The sequence below is a fragment of the Hydra vulgaris genome, chromosome 09, assembly GCF_038396675.1.
Source record: "Hydra vulgaris chromosome 09, alternate assembly HydraT2T_AEP".
Taxonomy (NCBI): Eukaryota; Metazoa; Cnidaria; class Hydrozoa; order Anthoathecata; family Hydridae; genus Hydra; species Hydra vulgaris.
This window is the reverse complement of record NC_088928.1, coordinates 40,571,259-40,591,736: the sequence shown is the minus strand read 5'-3', so window position 1 is coordinate 40,591,736 and position 20,478 is coordinate 40,571,259. Positions and strand designations below refer to the sequence as shown.

General features: G+C 27.8%; 1 protein-coding gene and 1 long non-coding RNA gene across 3 annotated transcripts; one reads left to right on the top strand and one right to left on the bottom strand.

Moving 5' to 3' along the window:
- Positions 1–1,671: 1,671 nt before the first annotated feature.
- Positions 1,672–18,994, top strand: LOC100203232 (uncharacterized). 2 transcript variants are annotated; one of them, XM_065805704.1, is made up of 8 exons: positions 1,672–1,798; positions 2,147–3,256; positions 4,109–4,152; positions 5,672–5,752; positions 6,094–6,166; positions 11,783–11,841; positions 17,455–17,625; positions 18,403–18,994. In XM_065805704.1, exons 2-8 carry the CDS (start codon positions 2,551–2,553, stop codon positions 18,643–18,645), a joined length of 1,377 nt encoding a protein of 458 aa, XP_065661776.1. In that variant the 5' UTR covers positions 1,672–1,798; positions 2,147–2,550; the 3' UTR covers positions 18,646–18,994. The 2 variants fall into 2 exon arrangements, with proteins under 2 accessions (XP_065661776.1, XP_065661774.1); XM_065805702.1 differs by lacking the exon at positions 1,672–1,798 and having other exon boundaries at positions 2,121–3,256.
- LOC136084785 (uncharacterized) lies at positions 8,624–10,190 on the bottom strand. The gene is made up of 3 exons (XR_010640848.1): positions 10,003–10,190; positions 9,312–9,407; positions 8,624–9,175 (listed from the first exon to the last, which is right to left on the bottom strand). It is a non-coding gene; the product is annotated as an uncharacterized LOC136084785 (long non-coding RNA).
- Positions 18,995–20,478: the final 1,484 nt, after the last annotated feature.

Sequence of the window (20,478 nt, the reverse complement as noted above, 5' to 3'; positions counted from 1 at the left end):
AACTTTATGCTAATCATAACAACTACTCGAGAAAAGATTTTTCTAAAATAACACTGATCAAAAATATCTGCGTAACTCAATGCTTCAAAAACGGTTCCCTAACCTGGCTTTTATAAATATTAAAAGTAACATCATAAGTGAAATAAACTTTGAAAATATCTTAGACTTTGCTAACAGAAAAGCTAGGAAAGCATGTTTACGATTTATTTTTGAGACAATAAAATATTAAAGCTATTCAAATCTAGCAAACTGACAATATTCCTATAGAAAGTGTAATACTATTGCGAAATGCACTCTATTTCCTTTATCATCTAATATTTAATTTTATCGATAATAAAATTATTTCATTAATCAAATCACTACGTTGGGTAATGCATTACTAATTATCCTGAAAGACAAAATTTTAGCCCGGGCCCCAACGATGGTAAATCTGGCCCAGCTTACAATTAAAATTTTTCAATAAAAAAATTAAAAATAAGTCCACCGTTTTGTGCTGTTATATTTACTATTACGCGGATAAAAAGAAACATAAGACTCTAGTATCTGTTAATATTATTTAAACAATGGTCATCCGGTGACACGTAAAAATATTAAGCTTAACACCTTTCAATGTTACTCGCCTATCAATTTTACCTTGAACATTAATAAATTTTTTTTTAAGAGTGCAAACTTAAAGAAGTTTGCAACCCCTGCTTCTATATATTTTGTTTATTTAAATCAAAATGGAAAAGTATTTAAGGTGAGTGAAGTAAACCACTCAACTTAAAGTTGCTTATGTGCCTAGGGTTTATCCATAAATTACGTCACGTTTAGAAGGGTCATTGGTTTTGTGAAGTGATACACGACTTAGTAATAAAGATTTACGATGTTGTGACGATGTTAGAGGGGAAGGGGGGGGGGGGAAAGGGATTAAAAACGTTCAAATACTGCATGACATTATTTGGAAACGATCCCCTATTCAAATTGCCTTAACTTCTCTTGAAGGTAAACATAATATATAATATATTATTATTTTATTTTTATTTTTATATCATTATATGATATATATATATATATATATATATATATATATATATATATATATATATATATATATATATATAATATATATATATATATATATATATATATATATATATATATATATATATATATATATATATATATATATATATGTATGTATCTATATAAGATATATATAACTTCGTAAAAATTCTCCGCAAAATGTGTAAAAACGCATTTTAAAGCCATATTCGATTTTGGTCACGGGTTATATAACAATCACGGGTTAAATAACAAGCAGACATTTAAAAATTAAACACTACTTTATTAATAAATAGTGGAACAAAAATTTAAAATCAGCATTGATCCTTAGAAGTGGTTCTATAAATTTAATTGTTTTAGATCATTAGGTGTATAAATTATGTTGTATTTTAAGTACATAACATTTGTTTAAAATTAAAAAAACCACGAAAATGAGTTGAACCCTAGGAACAATGGTCTTGTGTAAGACCATTCCTGATCAATTGACCAGGAATGATCTTGATCAAGAGAGGCTATAATTGCAAAACCTACAAAAAAATAATTTAAAAGTTAATAATTTTATATATAAATATTACGTCACGTTTAGAAGGGTTATTTGTTTTGTGAAGTGATACAGGACTTAGTAATAAAGATTTACGATGTTGTGACGATGTTGGAGGGGAAGGGGGGAAAGAGGGGATTAAAAACGGTCAAATATTGCATGACGTAATTTGGAAACGACCCCCTATTCAAATTGCCTTTACTTTTCTTGAAGGTAAACATATATAATATATCATTATTTGATTTTTATTATATCGTTATATGATATATGATATATTATTGTGTAATTATATCATTATATGATATATGATATATGATATATATATATATATATATATATATATATATATATAATTATATATATATATATATATATATATATATATATATATATATATATATATATGTATATATATGTATATATATATATATATATATATATATATATATATATATATATATATATATATATATATATATATATATATATATATATATATATAATGTATTAAATAATTTAACAGTATTTTTCATGAATTGTAGTTCTTTATGTAATTACTAGTGTGCTGGTGCATATAAAATCCTGGTAATATTTACTAAACATAGCCTTGTTTTTTACCTATCAACAATATTGATATCACAAAGAATTATAATTTTTAATAGATAAGTTGAAGCAAAGCCTGTGTTATTTTTGTAAAATAGGACTATACACTGATTATATAATAGCTACATAAAGAAGACATCTAGAATAATATTTTGGAACCTGCACAATTATGAAGCTTGCGTGAAAAAACATTTAGTCATACCTATTATTACCAAAATTATTTAAATGAACTTCTTGACAATGTGACAACGATTTTTTCCCCCAGAATTTATTATTTTTTGCATAATTGTGCTTTAAATTATTATCGCTTTGACTTATTATACAAGTATCATACAAGTTCTTCTTTGAGTATCATACAAAGAATGACTTCTACAAATGTTACTGTTATAAATGATCAAAATGAAAATCAGTTATCAGAAAAAAATAAAGTAGTTCATCATGATAATGAACATAAAATAGATAAATTAGAGAACAGTATTTTGCCACTTTCTTCAGAGTTGTATGATGCTGATGAAAAAACAAAACTTGATAACTTATCAACATTTTATAAAGACCTTGAGAATGACCCTAAAGATTTTTTTTTATCTACTGAGGATGAGACTTATTATTTGAGTAGTCGACTCAAACTTGTAGAAGATGAAAAACTTGCCTTGATGATTGATCATAATAATTTGATTAAAGAATTTAATAAACATATGGAAAGTTATTTAGAAGAAATAAGAAATTTAAAGGAGTCTAAACAGTTAATTGAGCGAGAAGCTAAAGAACTCAGAGATCTATGCTGCTTACTTGATGATGAGCGTAAAAAATGTAGACAGCTAGCAAAAGAATGGCAAAGATTTGGTAGACACTCTGTTTCAGTTATGCGAAAAGAAGTCCTTTCATATCAAAATAAAATAAATTTAGTGGAAGAAAAGCAACAAGAAATAATGAAAGAAAATGCAGAATTGCGTGATCTATGTGTTTATCTAGATTCTCAAAGATTACCCAATGAAAACCAATTTGCTATTTCTTATCAATGCTCTAAGTGTTCAAATATGTTAATTCAAAATAACAGTCTGCATATTGGTATATATATTTTTATTTATGTTTGAAGTTATAAAAAATTTTTTAAATTGTTTTTTCTTAAAAATTTTATTCAGCTAGATCTAAGATATATGTATACTGAAATGAAGTAAAAAGTATACTTCTTTTTTTCTGTAAACTTTCTAGTTAAATGCTCTTCTGCAATGCTCTTTGATAAGACTGTAAGGACTTCTGGTAGCTTGTTATTAGTTTCAAAAAAAATTAAAAGTCAATTTTTAAAACAATATTTTCTTAATTTAGTTGCTCTCTATGAAATAAATTTACAAAGCATGAAAATAGCAGTTGTATATTTTATACAGTTCTTAAAATGTTTTTAAAATCAATTGCATATTATGTAAAATATTTTTTTTTTAGTCTTATACATAGCATTAAAAGACCATTTTCGACATTGCCGACCGTATTTGGACACCACCTAAATTCAGGCATTGAAGACATTTTAATATCTTCATTTGGATGCAATATCTATATTTACAATTATTTTTTTTTAATACTTTTTAGTATTGTAACCACATTTTATGGCTTTATAATGTTGATTTATTTAACATTAACTTAAGTAAGAGGTATAAAATGATGGCAGAGCAACTAGAGATTTTAAGGTTTTAAATTAAATTATATAAAATAAAATTCAAGTAAGATGAAGTTAGTTGGCAAGTAAATTTAATTTAAAGTAAGATTAAATTAGCTTGATAAATATAAGAATTAGATACGTTGCTAATCTTTTCTCTAAAATTTAAACTATTTAATTTTTAATTTTTTTAAAATTTAAAATTTAAATAGTTTAAAAAAATTAGTTAAAATTTAACATACAATTTTAGATTTTAAATTTGCTTTTAGATAAACCAGAAGTAGTCAAAGTTTCTGATCAGATACACATAGAGGTTGATATTTTACATTTACATTTTACATGTTTTATTTAAATCTGATCTTTTAAATTTAAATTTTTTAGTATGTTACTTCATAAGTTAATCTAAGATCTAGGAACTACTTAAAAGGCATCATTAAATCTTTCAAATTATACTTAAAACTCAAGTTAAAAATTTAGTTAAAAATTTCTTGGTTAATTATCAATGACTTCAGAAACTAAGGGTGCACCAATGCCTACTTTTTCCTGAAACCGATGTTATATGTCAATACCAATGAATTGGCATGGACCCTATATTTAAATTTACATTTTTAATATAAGTTATTATTTTAGGAATCGGAAATGAGAATCAAGTGAACCAAGAGCACATTAATTCATATTATTTTGTTTGATTTAAAACCTCTCTTTTTGTAAAGTTTAGATAGGTGACACAAGAAATCTGTTCAAAATGATAGAAATCTGTTCAAAAATATTTTTAAATGTTTAGTAACTGCACATGTATAATGTTTTAGTCTTATACATAGCGTTAAAGATAGTTATGGCATTATTTTATGTTTATATACCAAATAGATAAACAAAAGTAAAAAAATGACATTCTCAAAACAACATTGTCCTTGGTAACCATCTGTCAATGCCGATGCATTGCTAAGCCGATGTCAGTGCGCTCTTATCAGAAAACAAAGATGACAAACAATATAATTAAAATTATAAAATGAACAAGGAAAGAAATATCAATGAAACTTAGAATTACATATTATTGACACTTAGCATCAGGCCTAAGTTATATTAGATTATTTGAGTTGGTACAAATCTGTTTCATCGCCTTTTGATCATTTTCATCATTTTTCATCAAATTTAATTGATTTGAAACTTAGTTAAAGCTTTATAAAAGATTTTAAAAACTCAATATATACAAAAATTGATGCAATAGTTAAATGTAATTAGCAACTATTATCTAACAACTGTTACTTAAAGATAAGATATATAGAGTGATAAATATATATCACAGAGAAAAATGCAATAATTGTTAGCAGCTTTTCTTTTTACCCACATAAACATCCTCCATAAATATCCTTGAAAAAAAAGTTAACATTTAGTTGGGTATTCTATTCAGGCCAGCTTAAATAAAGTTATTTTTCGGTTCTTCTACAGTTTTGGTTTCGATAACATTCCTGTCACAATCAAATGTGTAGACAGAATTTTTCGGTGTTCTAGACATGAACCAAACTCCAGATATTTATATGTTTATACTTACGTCAAATAAGGATGTTTTGCAAAAAATTGCAATGATTCAAGCCTGGGAACAAAAAAACCCTACAATTTTAGCCCCTCCCCCATCCCTGCCCATCTTTCAGCATTTAATTACTATGAACTTACATAGTTTGAACCCTCCTCAATTTGAGGGGTTACAAATTTTATATGGTTATTTAATTATAAATTTATAATAATTTTAGTCTTGATAAAAGCTCTTATATGATTTTGATTCTTCTGTTTTTTTATTGTTGATTTTTATACAAATTTTCTTAAAATTTTAGCAATTCAAGTTGAAAAGTTCAAATGAAAAAAAAAGAGTATCATTTACATTTGCGTCAGAAGATGACAGTGACTCTTTCTCTGTAGGTGCCATTTTTTTTGTTTTTTAATGAGAACTTGTTTAATTGTGTAAAAAATAAAAGATAAATTGTTTTTTTCTTTTAGTAGTTGAAATAAAAGTTTCAGTTAAAATTAAAACATGAAATTTTATATATAATATTATCATATATTAATGTGTATCAAATTTCAATCAAATAATTAAAGAACATGAATTATATAAGTATTTTTTTGAAAATTTATGTTCATTATTTTTTGAGAGTCATAAGTAATAAATATTAATAAAAATATAAATATATACAGAAAGAATAGAATTTGTGTTTGTGGTTTTTTCTGCATTATATAAAAATAACACTTATTTTTATAGACAATATCTGAAGCTGATAGCAGGCTAGATTTCCCTCCTTCATTTGATAGTGTGGAAAGTTATATAACATCAGGTAAAAAAAATTTAATGAAAATATTGAGAGAAGAAAAAGCAAATGGCTTTGTTAGGAGTACTGGGCTTCTAACCCTGTGTAACCTTGTCTGCCTCCAGACTTGTGTAACTTGGGCAAAACAAGCCATAAATATTAAAAAAAAACAACAACTAAATATAAAGTTTTTTATTTAGTCATTAAAAATTAACAGAAATCTCTGTTGAAATTTATATCATATGATGTAATTTTAACATTGATGACAAATTTGAGTTTGAAACTAATGTTTTTAAAGAATGCTAAAGATATTGCTCAAAATTTTTTCTATTATTGTTTTCAGTTTTTTTTGTACATTATTTATAAATATACTAATCTACTAAGCATTATTTATTACATTAAATAGCTACATATTACATTTAAAAATGTATTATAAATATTAAATTAAACATTTAGAATTACGATGTGTATAGCAGGTATAAAAACAAGTTAAACAATTTTTTTAAACATTAATAATTTGGATCTCCTGTTTCCATTACATGAAAATCATGATAAGTTAAGCATTTCAGTCTCTTAAGCATCTATAAAATATCTCTGAAATCTATGTATTGTTGTTAACATGTTAAAATGTTTTTTTATTGGTATTGCTATTACATTATAATTTTTATGTTGCTTTTATTTTTAATATGTTTGATAACGATAATTCTCTTACAAAATAAATGTGCATTCCAAAATTTTCTACTATCTACTATTTTCAAAAAATACAATACAATATTTCAATTCTTTTAAGAAATAAATCACCAATAAAATGAGAAGGAAAAGAGTTTAAAAAATGTTTGGGCTTAAAGAATCTCAAAAATCATTTTTAGAAAAAAAAATCTAACAAACACAAAGGTAGAGTATGCCAATTTTTAGCAGACTTTGGTTCGACAGTTATAAAGATTGAAGCCAAGTCATTCATTGAAACTATATGGTTTAATGGCAGGAGAGAAACTGTTTTCATGAGAGAAAGGATTTTAATTTTAAAAGAAAGAGACCGGCCTAATAATGTCTCGAACTTCTCCCTGTCAATGGTGAATGTCAATGGCAGACCATGGCAATTAAAATGTTAAATATAAAAAACATTTAAGCATTAAGCAAACAAATTAATTCAATTTAAAGTGCAGCATACAAATGATGCAGCCCTTAAAAAAAATTTATTTACTTGTTAAAAAATTTTAAGTTAAAAATTAATTTGTGTGTTTCCTGATAAAACCAATTATAGTTGGAATTTTGAAGACCTATTCAATGTCTAATCAGTCACCTGAGTAAAAGGGCCATTTTAAACAGAAAAGACAGGAATAATAAAAAAGTGGTGGTGTGTGTAGGTAGTGTATGTAGATAAAAATATTAACTCATGAAATAAACTTATGTGAAAGTGCTTTAGAACAAGTACAAGTTGTAATTTTGAAATCAATGCTTTCAGTTGCTTTTACGTGGTGTGTGTAGGTAGTGTATGTAGATAAAAATATTAACTCATGAAGTAAACTTATGTGAAAGTGCTTTAGAACAAGTGCAAGTTGTAATTCTGAAATCAATGCTTTCAGTTGCTTTTACGTATAGACCAAAAAATGGATAAGTATTGATAATTTGTCAAAAATCTTCACAATTATAAGTTCATTAATTAATGAGAAAAGTTTTGTTGATATATTAATAATGTGATACAGATATGTAATTGTCAAATGGTCTTGTTTAACTTATTGAATTAACTGGGTAAGATATATATTGGCTTCGCTTAACTGAATAAAATATATATACTATTCAACTCTTATTTAGTAATTCAAACTACTATAATTTGAAAGATCGTTTAAATTGAACAAGTTTTTCGGTCCCTTCAAGATTTGATATTAAGGATTGAACTCCGATAATTTGAAAACTCTTGTAACTCACGGCTGTTTCAAACCAAGCTTAACGGCTTCTTGTTATTTTTTGAAAATATTGACTTAAGGGGTGTTACTAAAACTTCTATAACTTTTAAAATATTAAAGATAATTTTGTTTTGTAAAAAGAATAAAAACACCAATAAAATGTTTCATCTTACAACATTTAATGCATTAGTAAAAAAACTTCTTCAAGTTTAAAAAAAACCCGACAAATGATGAAGTTGGCTGAATTCAAGTAATTTGATGTTACTTTTTATCAAAAAAAAAATCAGAAAAATTTATTTCTGATAGTTATTCTCAAATATACCCATTGTTTGACTATTATAAAAATAAAAAAACCTTACTTAATTGTTTAAGGATAGCTAAAACAGACTTTATTGAGGTCTGAAAGCAAACCGCACTTTTTGCAAAGTTATGAAAAATGTAGTTAAAAGGGGGTTTAGCTGTTAAAAGAGTACATTTTTAAACCTAGGAGTTCTTGTTTTAGAAACTTATTTTCCTAAGCCAATAAATTCATTGCATTGCAAAATAAAGCCAGATTTTGGAATATTTAGTCAAAACATTTAAAGCTTAAGCATTTATTTTTTTCTGTGCATACAGTTCTAATAATATGGTGTTAAGTTGTTAATAAATAAACACTCACCAAGTCTAATAAAATAATTCATGACCAAATTTGAGTTTAAGTTTTTGAATTAACCTCCCTTTTGGTAGTAGAATTATTTTATAGCACTTGAATCTATAGTCTCTTCTCTCAGTAAATAAAGTGTTTGAATATACAAATAGCTAATTGAAATCTTTTGAAAATTTGTCTTTATTCCCATTAAAAACTGTTTTATAATCAGTTGGTTTACTGATAGGTTCTTTAAGTAGTAAACTATCTTTGTACATCCAATTGATATCAGATTCATACTCATGCTAAACCAGAAAAACAATTGCTCCACTCAAAATTTTGATAACGTTTACAAATTCTTAATTTATTGAACTAAATTTTTACACCAACTTGATATGAGATTTATATTCCATTCTTTAACCAGCGACGAGGTATGTAGAGCAGAGGTACTGCAAAGGTAGAACTAACTTCTGGTGATAAACATCGAATGGATATGTAATATATCTATAAAAAAATGTTACATATAATGAAGGACAATACATTTTTTAAATTAAATACACAAACATACAAGATCATACCCAACCAAGATACCAGTTGCTCTGATCACAAGTTAATATATAAAAGCTAGATTTTTACATACATTTGATGCAAGACTAGTATTCCATTCTTTAACCTGAGCGAAGGTATTGCATAGGTATAAATAACTTCTGAAGATAGGAACAGAATGGGCACCTACCTAATATGTAAAATCAATATATTAAAAAAAAATATTTTAAACTAACATTACACAAATATTAGAACAGAATAAAATTATCTTATATATAAATTAAAGATCTCATATAATTTATCTTACTTGTAAATAGTTTTTTTTGTTGTTTTTAATTTTTTAAATATTTTAACTAAATTTGATGACCACAAACAAGACAAAGACCTTGTCTATAAAATGAATTTTCGCCACGCTCAGAACACACAACACACTTTCTCACCTTAGAGGCTTGAAGCTTCCTATCAGCTTTGCTGTGCAATTCAAAGCGTTTTAAAACAAGATGCAGCTTCTGCTCCTGATTTCTTACTGAATGCAACTGTCTTAATTCCTTATTTACGCTATTATGCAAACACTCTCCCTCCTCTTCACTTAGCAACTCAATAGTTTTATGGAATTTTACAAATAGTGGCACATTAAAAATAAGTTCATGCATTTCAAACCCACAAAATAATTCAGAGGAACCAATGTTGTCGTAGTCTAAATAAGAATCAGCCACAACTAAATCCTTATCGCTACTAGCAAAACATTTGCAAATTTAAATCATCTATATTATATATTAAATCACCTCTTATTTTAAAGACTGTCATTAAAATGGAAATGACATTGTTACTGATCTTATCTGTCCTAATTAATCGCTTAACAAAAGGAAAGTTACACCTATCTTCCCAACCATTTTTCCATCCAATATGTTGTTTTAGAATTTCCCTCTCAGTTGAATACATTGTTATCAAAATAATATTGACTTATTAATAAATTTTTTTTTTTTTTTTTTGTTATTCACCTCCTCAAGGCCGATAAAGCCACTACAGATGAGGAGGCTACTTAATAGTGGTTATAACCCTCTCTCAACTCTATAACTCCGAAACACGAACCTTGACGAACAAGATCGCTGCGCGGAGAAACAAGTTGAGCGTGGTACTACCAGGGACGTGGTGGGGATTGAAATATAATAAAAACAAATAAAATAATATTAATTAACAAATATATGCACTAGATAAAAGTGGATTTAACAACTTATCTGATATTAGTTTGATAATCCAAAGAGAAAAATTCCGCGTAACTTTGTTTACTTTTATACTTCAAAAATTGACTCGCCGAAACAGTTGTTTGGAGAATATTCGTTAATAAATAGTTTGGGACGTAACGCATAAAGGTTACGTCATCGCAAAAAAACGTCAACACAAATATACGCCTAAAACTAACAAGATTAGTTGTAAAACATGACATTTTTGAAAACATATTTCATAACATAGCTGAAGGCACGTAAAATAATTTTTTTATTTTCATTTGCATAAAAGGTTGAAATTTCATTAACTTACGTCATCCATCAAAAAAGTTATGTTTTGCATTTAAAAACGATCAATTAAAAAATATAAATGCTTTAAAAACAGTCTTTTTGTAAAAAATTCTCTAGGATGACGCAGGAATCTGATAGAATGGACATTTAGGGTTAAGTGTTCCAAATTTCAAATATCAAGCACAAAGCTATGTTATGAAATCTTAGTTGGCCCAACTCATGTTTTCCGGAAAATATGCGAAAATTAGAAAAGTGGTTCTAAATTATTAAAAATATTTTGGCAATATTTATTTTTATACCAATTAATGTAAATATTTATTTAACAAGGAAAGATAGATCTTTTATATTTTTTTAATTGCAAGATGAAAGTATTTATATAAAAAAGTTACTATTAATTTAAAGTTTGTGAATTTTTATACTTTTTATGCGGAAATACTTTTTTTTTTGATAAACTCATGACGCCACGCTCGTTTTTATATTGAGTGAAACAGCCGTGAATTGGAACAAACTTTTAGAACTCTTGAGTATTCAAATTACATGAGTTCAACTGTAGTCTCTAACAGTTCTTTATTTGTTTGTTAAACTTGTAATTTTTTTACCAAGATTAACTCTTGATTTGACTAGTCACAGCATTTTAAGAGGATATTAAGAGAAGAATATATATTTTAAGAGGAAAACCATATGCTTGTAAAGAGGTTCATAAATCCTCTATAAATAAATATATTCATAGAGGATTCTCATTCTTGCAAGGATGCTCGTAGAAAAAACAAAAAAGAGTCTGTTTTTTTTTCAATAACTTGTTTGGAGCATTCTCTAAGTGATTGTTCAACTTTAATATATTGTCTGTTAAAATCAATATGTAAAACAGTATATTAATACCATTTAGAATATTATCTAAAAATTTATAAATTATGAAGCTTTAATTAGAAACACACGATCTTGACCTAGATTTAAGATAATTTAATATTTTTCACAAAGGTTATTGTTTGAAAAAAAATTTTCTCATTTCAATTGTTAAATTAATTATTTATCATATAATTATTTAAAGGTGATACTCAAGGTCTTCTTCGCAACCTTGATAGTCTACATCGAGCTACATACAGAAAGGTAATATGTTTAAGTCTCATGTATATATATACCATGTGTTATATGTATACATATATATATATATATACATATATATATATATATATATATATATATATATATATATATATATATATATATATATATATATATATATATATATATATATATATATATATATATACTATATATATATATGTACCATAAATATATATATATATATATATATATATATATATATATATATATATATATATATATATATATATATATGTATTTTTGTATATACAACATGTTATATGTATACATATATATATATATATATATATATATATATATATATATATATGTGTGTGTGTGTGTGTGTATATGTATATAAGATGTTTGTTTATTCATATATATAAAAATATATATATATATATATATATATATATATATATATATATATATATATATATATATCAGGGGCTATTCAAGGAAAATAATTTGGGTGGCAGTCCCCTCATACCGGTACCTGCTGAAATGAAATTTGGCAGAAACATTGCCATATTGTCCCCTCAGTATTATCTTTTTCTATCTACAAATATAATAAATAAAATGTTCTATCTAATATATAAAATAAATACAAAATATATATATTAATAAATACAATGTTCTACCTGATATAATATATTATATTATATTACATAGAACATTGTATTTATTTATACATAAGTTTTTTTTGTATTTATTTTACATATTAGATAAAACATTTTGTTTATTACATTTGTAGATAGAACAAGATAATACTGAGGGGACAATATGTAGGCATTTTTTTTCAAAAAAATAACAATATTTGCTGTTAAAAAAAAAAAGGCTCCTTAATTTCTGAATTTGGGTGGCGCCAAAAAACAGTCCCTCTCTCTCTCTCTCTCTCTCTCTCTCTCTCTCTCTATCTCTCTCTATCAATATATATATATATATATATATATATATATATATATATATATATATATATATATATATATAGTCATATACTGTCAATATTCATTCTATTAAGTGAAGCAAAAATAGATTTTTTTGCATTCCAAGTAAAGCCGAGATGATTAAATTTCTCATGAGGTTTAATTTGATAGTTGTCTAGGGATACTGTGCAGTTCGTTATTTGTCTTTTTTCGGAGAGTAAAAGTTCTGTTTCGACAGCATTAAGCTTTATGCCGTTTAAATTGTTGTACATGTTACACAATGTAATAAGTTTTTTTAGGCCTGAGAGAGTAGAGCTGAGAAGAATGGTGTCATCAGCATAAGCTGCAACACCTGTCAAGTTTCCACATATAGTAGTACCGATAATGTCATCATTTTTTATAGTTTTGAGTAGCTTTTGTATATATTATATAGGTAGGGTGACAGAATCGATCCTTGTCTCATTCCTTGCTTAAGATCAAATGAGACTGATTTGGAATCTAGGTATGAGACAGTTGCATTACCATTACGGTATAAAGAAGATATAGTGTTATCAAAATAAAGTTTATTAAAAAGAATATCCCAGTTGCAGCTGTGTAAAGCCTTTTCTGCATCTAGTGAACATAAATAAATAGGCAAGTTGTTACGGTTGTAATGCTTAATTGTTTCTCTTACAACAAATTCAGCAGCTCTTATTATTAAAACCAAATTGAAGTTGGTGAGTTTCTTTTATCTCCGGTAATTGTACATACCACAGTAATTGTTTGGATCGGTAAGTGATTTTTTATAGGATTTAACTAGAGGTATAATAGTTGATGTTGACATTGATTTAGGGGTCTATCTATGATTAATTAAAAAGTGAAATAATTTTTTTAACCATTTTGCTAGTGGGTCACATTGGGCATGTTTTTAATGTTCTGCAGAGATATTGTAATAATCCTTGCATTTATTTGATTTTAGTCAAGAAACAGCTGTATTAATATTTTCATCAATAATTAATATCTCATCAGCATTTTTGCAAGGTGAAGTTCGAAGATTTGTAAATCCATCAGTTATTCTCTCAGTGTTTAACCGTTTTTCAAAAATAGTAGCAAACTCTGTGGTGATGGATTCTTTATATTTTTTATTGTTTAAAGTAAAAAGTTTTGAGTTTGAATCCTTTTTCTATACACCTAAAAGTATTCCAGAAGTTTTTTGGGTTAAAGTTCTTGAGTTTTTCAATTTTTGTGTATTTTTGATATAGTCTATTGTTTTGGGCTGCTTTGGCAGCTTTGCGGAAAGTCTTCCGAGCAAATAGATAGCAATTAAAGATAGAAGAAGTAGAGTTTTTTGTGAATCCTGCTTCATTCCATTTTTGAAAATGAAATGAAAGAAAAAGTATTTACTTTAATAATAATTTTAGGCAAAATAACTAATAGTATCTTTTTAAATATTTTAACTATCAACATATTTCATTAGTTACAATTAATAACATCAACATGTTTCATTAGTTACAATTAATAACATCAACATGTTTCATTAGATACGATTAATAACATCAACAAGTTTTATTAGTTACAATTAATTACATCTGGTTAAATGACAAATTTTATAGCTTGATAAAAAATAATTTTGGTACATTTATATATATAAACAATTTTAATATTTGTAGTAGTAACTTATAAGTAAAACAACTGGGATAGGGATTGAGTTTTTTGGCTTATGTAGTGTGCCCTATTATATTGCAATATTGACTAGCATGACATAGAGTGCAGGTGGTGAGATCTGTTGCAAGGACACGCCCCTAACAAGTGGCGTTAGTGCAGATCTAGGGCTCCCCAAAATGTCATTGGTGATTGCAGTGCATTCCTGAGAAGGGGGATCACCATTAATCCACTACTTAATTCTAATTGGTTATCATGGCACCAACATTTTTTACCTCTTGTACCCATATATTTTTATGCTTTGATAGCTTTTTATTATGTATTTGTTTTATTCACGATATTTAAATATTTTGCTGATACACAGGGAGTTGTCAGTTTCTTATTTTTTACTGTTTAGTACATTAATTATACCAAATTTACAAACATTTTGCAGCGGACAAAACAAATGCAACTTTTTTGGTTTGTTTCATTTTCTTAAGTCTGGTCCGTGTCAACGTCACAGAAGTTTTTTAATAATTAAAGGAAGTATCCAGAAGTTTCCAGAAACATGCAGAAGCTTCCAGAAGTTTCCAGAAGAAGCATCTGGAAGCATCCAGTAGCATTCAGAAATATCCAGAAACATTAAGAAGCATCCAGATGCATCCAGAAGCTTCCAGAAGCATCGAAAAGAAGCATCTAGAATCTTCCAGAACAGGTTCACACAGGTTCATTTTACTATATAAGAGACATGTAAATCGACATGTAATTCAGTCAGTATATGGAAGTCAATCAGACAGTATTATCAAGACAGTTTATCGAAGTGAGTTTTATTAAAGTGTTTTATCGAAGAACATCAATACAAGAAGTGAAATACAACAAGTGTTTCATTACATCAATACAGTTCACATCCAACCAAGACGTTGTGTTCCACAGAGCATTATTGTATCATCACAAGGTAAATGTAACACGGTAAGCCTTGAGAAGCGTGATTATTTATTTTTATTATTTTTATGAATTCAAGTGCAAAAATGGCTCCCGACAGTCTTGGATTGGAACTAAGAAAAAAAATTGTTGGCGATTATGTAAGTGGAATGTCACAAAAAAGTATTTGTGATAAATATTGCTTGGAAAAATGGATCGTATCAAGACTATGTTCCAAATATTGTTCTACGGGGAATTTAACAAAGCAGATAACAAAGCAGATAACAAAGGTGGAAGACTGCGTTCCACCACTTCTAGAGAGGATTCTATGATTGTCAAATCCGTCAAGAAGGATCCCTGGATATCATCAGTCGAGATACAAAAGCAATTAGAGCTGCCTGTATCGGACCGAACAATCAGACAACGTGCTGTTGAAGCCGGATTGTTTTCTCAACGCCCTGCAAAGAAACCGCTGATTTCACTAAAAAACCAGAAAAAAAGACTCCTGTTTGCTACATCTCATATTGACTGGAATGTGCAGAAATGGCGAACTGTCCTGTTCAGTGATGAATCCAAGTTCAACATCATTGGAAGCGATGGCATTTGCCGTGTACGTCGACCGGATGGAAAACGCCTCGATTTACGTTACTGCCATAAGACCGTGACGCATGGTGGAAGCAATGTAATGGTGTGGGGGTGTTTTTCTGCTAACAGTCTAGGTCCAATACATCCAAACGATGGAATAATGGACGTTTCATGTATAAAAATATCCTGAAAGATGTTATGTTACCTCATGTCGAATGGAATATGCCAATAAAATGGGTTTTTCAGCAAGACAACGATCCGAAATACACTGCAAAAGTAGTCAAGCAGTTATTTCAAGACAACCACCTATCAGTGATGGATTGGCCGCCTCAATCTCCAGATCTCAACCCTATCGAGAACCTGTGGGAGATCGTCAACCGCAGAGTTAATCGTGAAGGTGTTTGTAATAAGGATCAACTGTTTGAACAAATCCAAAAGGCCTGGACAGCGATTCCACAAAGTTTCATTGATCACCTGATCGAATCTATGCCTCGAAGATGCAAGGCTGTGATCGACAACAAAGGATTCGCCATGAAATATTGATAGCGAAATACAGCTTGGTCAACATTTTGTCGAGTTGCACTTGTTTTGTCTTGAAGGAAATCAACTTTTTTTAATACTTTTGATTAATTTATTAATTTTCGTGTACAAATAATGAACTTTGTGATGAATAAAACTTGAAGAACTTTGTCTCTAAACAGTTACATAATTATTTCTCTAAATTGAAAAAATGCAGCACTTTTATATAAAGAAACTAAATTAGCATTATTTGGTTGCACTTGTTTTGTCCGATACTGTAAATATATCTTATTTACAGTATATTATTTTTTATATCTTATCCTTAGGTATAATTTATAAAAAATAAATGTCTTATAATTTATACCTAAGGATAAGATATGCGATATACCCTTAGTAAGGTATAATTTTCTACCATTTAAGGTAGAAAATTATACCTTTAAGGTAGAAAATAGTATGATAAATCATTGTTTTTAATATAATTTTCTGCCTTGAAAGTTTTACTTATACCTTACTTAGAATATATCACATGTCCTATTCTCCTATCCTATAAGGTAGAAGTTTCTACCTTTTTGTTAGTGTGTAATTAATTTAGTCTTAATAACCCAATTGCCTTTTAAATAATTTAAATTTAATTTTTTCAATTTCAATTTAATTTTTAAATTTGTTTATAAACATGTTAAAAGTTTAAAAACATTTAAATTTAATTTGGAACAACACACACTTATAAATAAAAAAGGCTTTCAAGATCTTACAATAGAGGCTTATTTAGGTGTACATATATTAAGATGCTTTTGTTCTGGCAGAGTTTTTATTTATTTAATTTTTAATATTCACTAGAATTTATTTTATAAAAAACATTTTTATACAAAAATACTTTAGATTTACAGAGTTTTATAATTTTTTCAAATTACTGTAAGCTGTGATAACAAGTTGATGTTAAAAAAATTGTGAATATGTGAAATAGGATAACCTAATGCTTGTTCATACTTTTTACTTTGAAATTTTATGTTTATTGTGAATGCAATTTTATGAGTAGTGTTTTTAGAATATGCGTTCAGATATTTCTCCTCGAAATAGTGGATTAGTTCGTTTGAGTGATCCCAGTTTAATGTCTGGAATTCAAGTTGATGAACTAAAAGAAAAAATGGCGTTAACTCGTTGTGGGAAAGCAACACTAACAGAAACTGATATTACAAGACTCAAAGATATGTGTCATGTAAGCATGTAATTATGTTGATTTCGACTAATTTTTTATGCTTTAAATAATAACTCAAGGAATTTGTTAGAAACTGACATATTCTCTAATAAACTTGCAAAGTCTATAAGAAACTTATGGAATTCATTAGTAAGGTGCTATCCATTAATTGTGTCAATAATTTTTTTGCAATTTTGCCCCCCCCCCCCTCCTTCTTTCCCTACTCTATTATGTCGATAATTATGTCAATTACGACAAGTTATTATTTTTTTACATTTTATAAGTTATAATTTTTTAGCAATTTTTACCTCCTCCCCTACTTCTTGTCAACAACTTGTCAAACTTCCAGAGACCACCTCTCCCCCTCCCCTATGATTTATGTCATTATTTTAATACCACCCCCTTTCCCCTTTAAAAAAAAATATAAAAATGGAGAAAAAAATATCCTTTTTTTTTCTTTTTTTTTAAGTAATTAAGTTTATTAAAAAAAAAACATTGTTGATGTCAGCTTTTCTTGATCCTCCCCTTGTCAACAATTGTCAAATATTTACAGACCTACCCTCTCTCCTATTTTGTTGACATAATGGACAGCCCCTAATTGACAAAGTTTCATTTAAGTTATCAAGACCCAGTAAAAACAACAAGTTTAAGATGTCTAAAAAACGTATTAAGACGATTTTTTGAACGTGTTAAACATGTCTTGTGGGTATTAAGCTTGATTTTTTATTATTTATTTTCTCAACATAATAATTTTAAACAAAAAATGTAAAAAATTGTTTTCATAATTTTATTGAATAGATTGTTGACAAGGATCCTTCCAGTTGTACCAGTATTGGTAATCTTGCAAATTTAACCTCGGAAAATACTTCGCAAGTACTAAAACCTCAATTGAACACTATAATAAATATCTCCACTAATGATATTGATGAAGCATCAACTGAAAATAATATTAATAACTCCAAAAGGTTTACTAAAGCCTCAGATGATAATAATCTTAATACGTCGGATAAAGTGTCATTTGAATCATCTCAGTTAGTTTAAAGTTCGTAATTATTTTGACTATTTCCTTTCTCTATTGTGTTTTTATACTTTTAAAGCATTTAAAATTATGTTATGCTATAAATAATGATGCAAAGGGATAGAATATGTTTTTACAATCTTTGTCAAAACTTTTTTTTCATAGACTTAATTTTTGTATATTTGTATTTATAGTTTAACGGCCACCTTGTAGTTTATGTAATTGTAAAAAATTGAACATTACTTCAATATGTTCTAGTAATATTCTATATTTGTCATAATGTATGTAAATATTATTTATGGATTAAATAAGAAAGACAGTTATTGGTAAGCATTGTGAAAATATTTGAAAATATATTGCAAATAATTAAAATTTATATTTCATCGGAAAGTACCATACCGTTGGTGAAACTTCATGAGCAGTTTAAAAGATTTTGCATAAAACATGTCATATTTGTTTAACATAAACAGTATTTTTAAGGAAAGTGACAAATGATATCCTTTTTATTAAAAATATCTTTTGTCAAACAAATAAAAATAATTTTTTATTTGTTTGACAAAACAAACAAAAAACAATTTAAAAGATTTTACAAGAGGCATATTTGCCTCCTGCAAAATCTTTAAAACTGCTTGTACGTGATTCAACGGTTTCACCAACAATATATTACTAATAACTTGTTTATTCCTTCTTTTTTTTCAGAGGTAGGGAGGTAAGCTAGTTAGACGACGCACAGTGGCTCAAAATCCTTAAAAAGTGGTAAAAAGGAAAATAAATTAAATCTTTATTTTCTACATACAAATAACTTTTAATGGTGGTAAGGCCATCATTAAAAGTTATTTGAACCTTTTTTGAAGCCATTGCAAGGTTGTGTAATAATTTGAAGCACTTTTGTATGCTTTTTTTATAACGAAAAAAAAACCGGAAAAATCTTTCAAGTTAATTTTATGAAGAATAGTTAAATAGTAGTATTGTAGTTAAAGTGTTGGTATTTTTATTAATTTATTTAAATTGTGTCAATTCAAAATGTAAATGTATTTTTTTCTAAAGATTATTAGGTTTAAGGTGGTAGTACAGTATTTAGAAAAAAAATTTGTATTAAACTTTTACAAATGTTTTTTTTTTCCTCAAATTTTATAATATACTTTTAGAAACCTAAAAAAAATTTAAAATTTTTTTTTATCATTTATTAATCGTTAAAAGTCAAAAAATGGGGTAAAGGGCGACAAAGATTTTTCGGCAACTGTTCATAATTTATGATTGAAATTTGGTTTGTGATATATTCATTGTGTCGCGGACTAAAAGATTTAAGTTAGGTTTATAACTCGACTAGCATAAGTTACCCGGCGTTGCCCGGGCCAATATTTAAACTGGCTTACCTGATATATGTACACATAAATCGGCCCAAAAATGGGCCCAAAAAATGGTCCCCCTGACCCCGGGGTCAGGGGGGCCCATTTTTAGGCCCCCTTGACCCCGGGGGTCGGGGTACGGGGTCAAAACCCAGCTAAGAACCTTCTCCCTCTCGAGGACTACCCCCATGCCAAATTTCATCGAGATCGGTCCGGCGGTTTGGATTTCTATAGAGAACAAACAAACAAACACACACACAAACACACATTGCCCTTTATATATATAGCTGGAGTTACCCGGCGTTGCCCGGGCCAATATTTAAACTGGCTTACCTGATGTCTGTACACAAAAATGGGCCCAAAAAAGGGGTCCCCTTGACCCCGGGGTCAGGGGGCCCATTTTTGGGCCCCCCTGACCCCGGAGGTCGGGGTACGGGGTCAAAACCCAGCTAAGAACCTTCTCCCCCTCGAGGACTACCCCCATGCCAAATTTCATCGAGATCGGTC

What these genes read in the sequence shown, in the direction of transcription:
- LOC100203232 (XM_065805704.1), top strand. Translation starts at nt 2,551, where the DNA reads ATGACTTCTACAAATGTTACTGTTATAAATGATCAAAATGAAAATCAG. An exon ending in ATGACAGTGACTCTTTCTCT is followed by an intron (nt 5,753 to 6,093) that starts GTAGGTGCCATT and finishes TTATTTTTATAG; the next exon opens with ACAATATCTGAAGCTGATAG. An exon ending in ATCGAGCTACATACAGAAAG is followed by an intron (nt 11,842 to 17,454) that starts GTAATATGTTTA and finishes TAGTGTTTTTAG; the next exon opens with AATATGCGTTCAGATATTTC.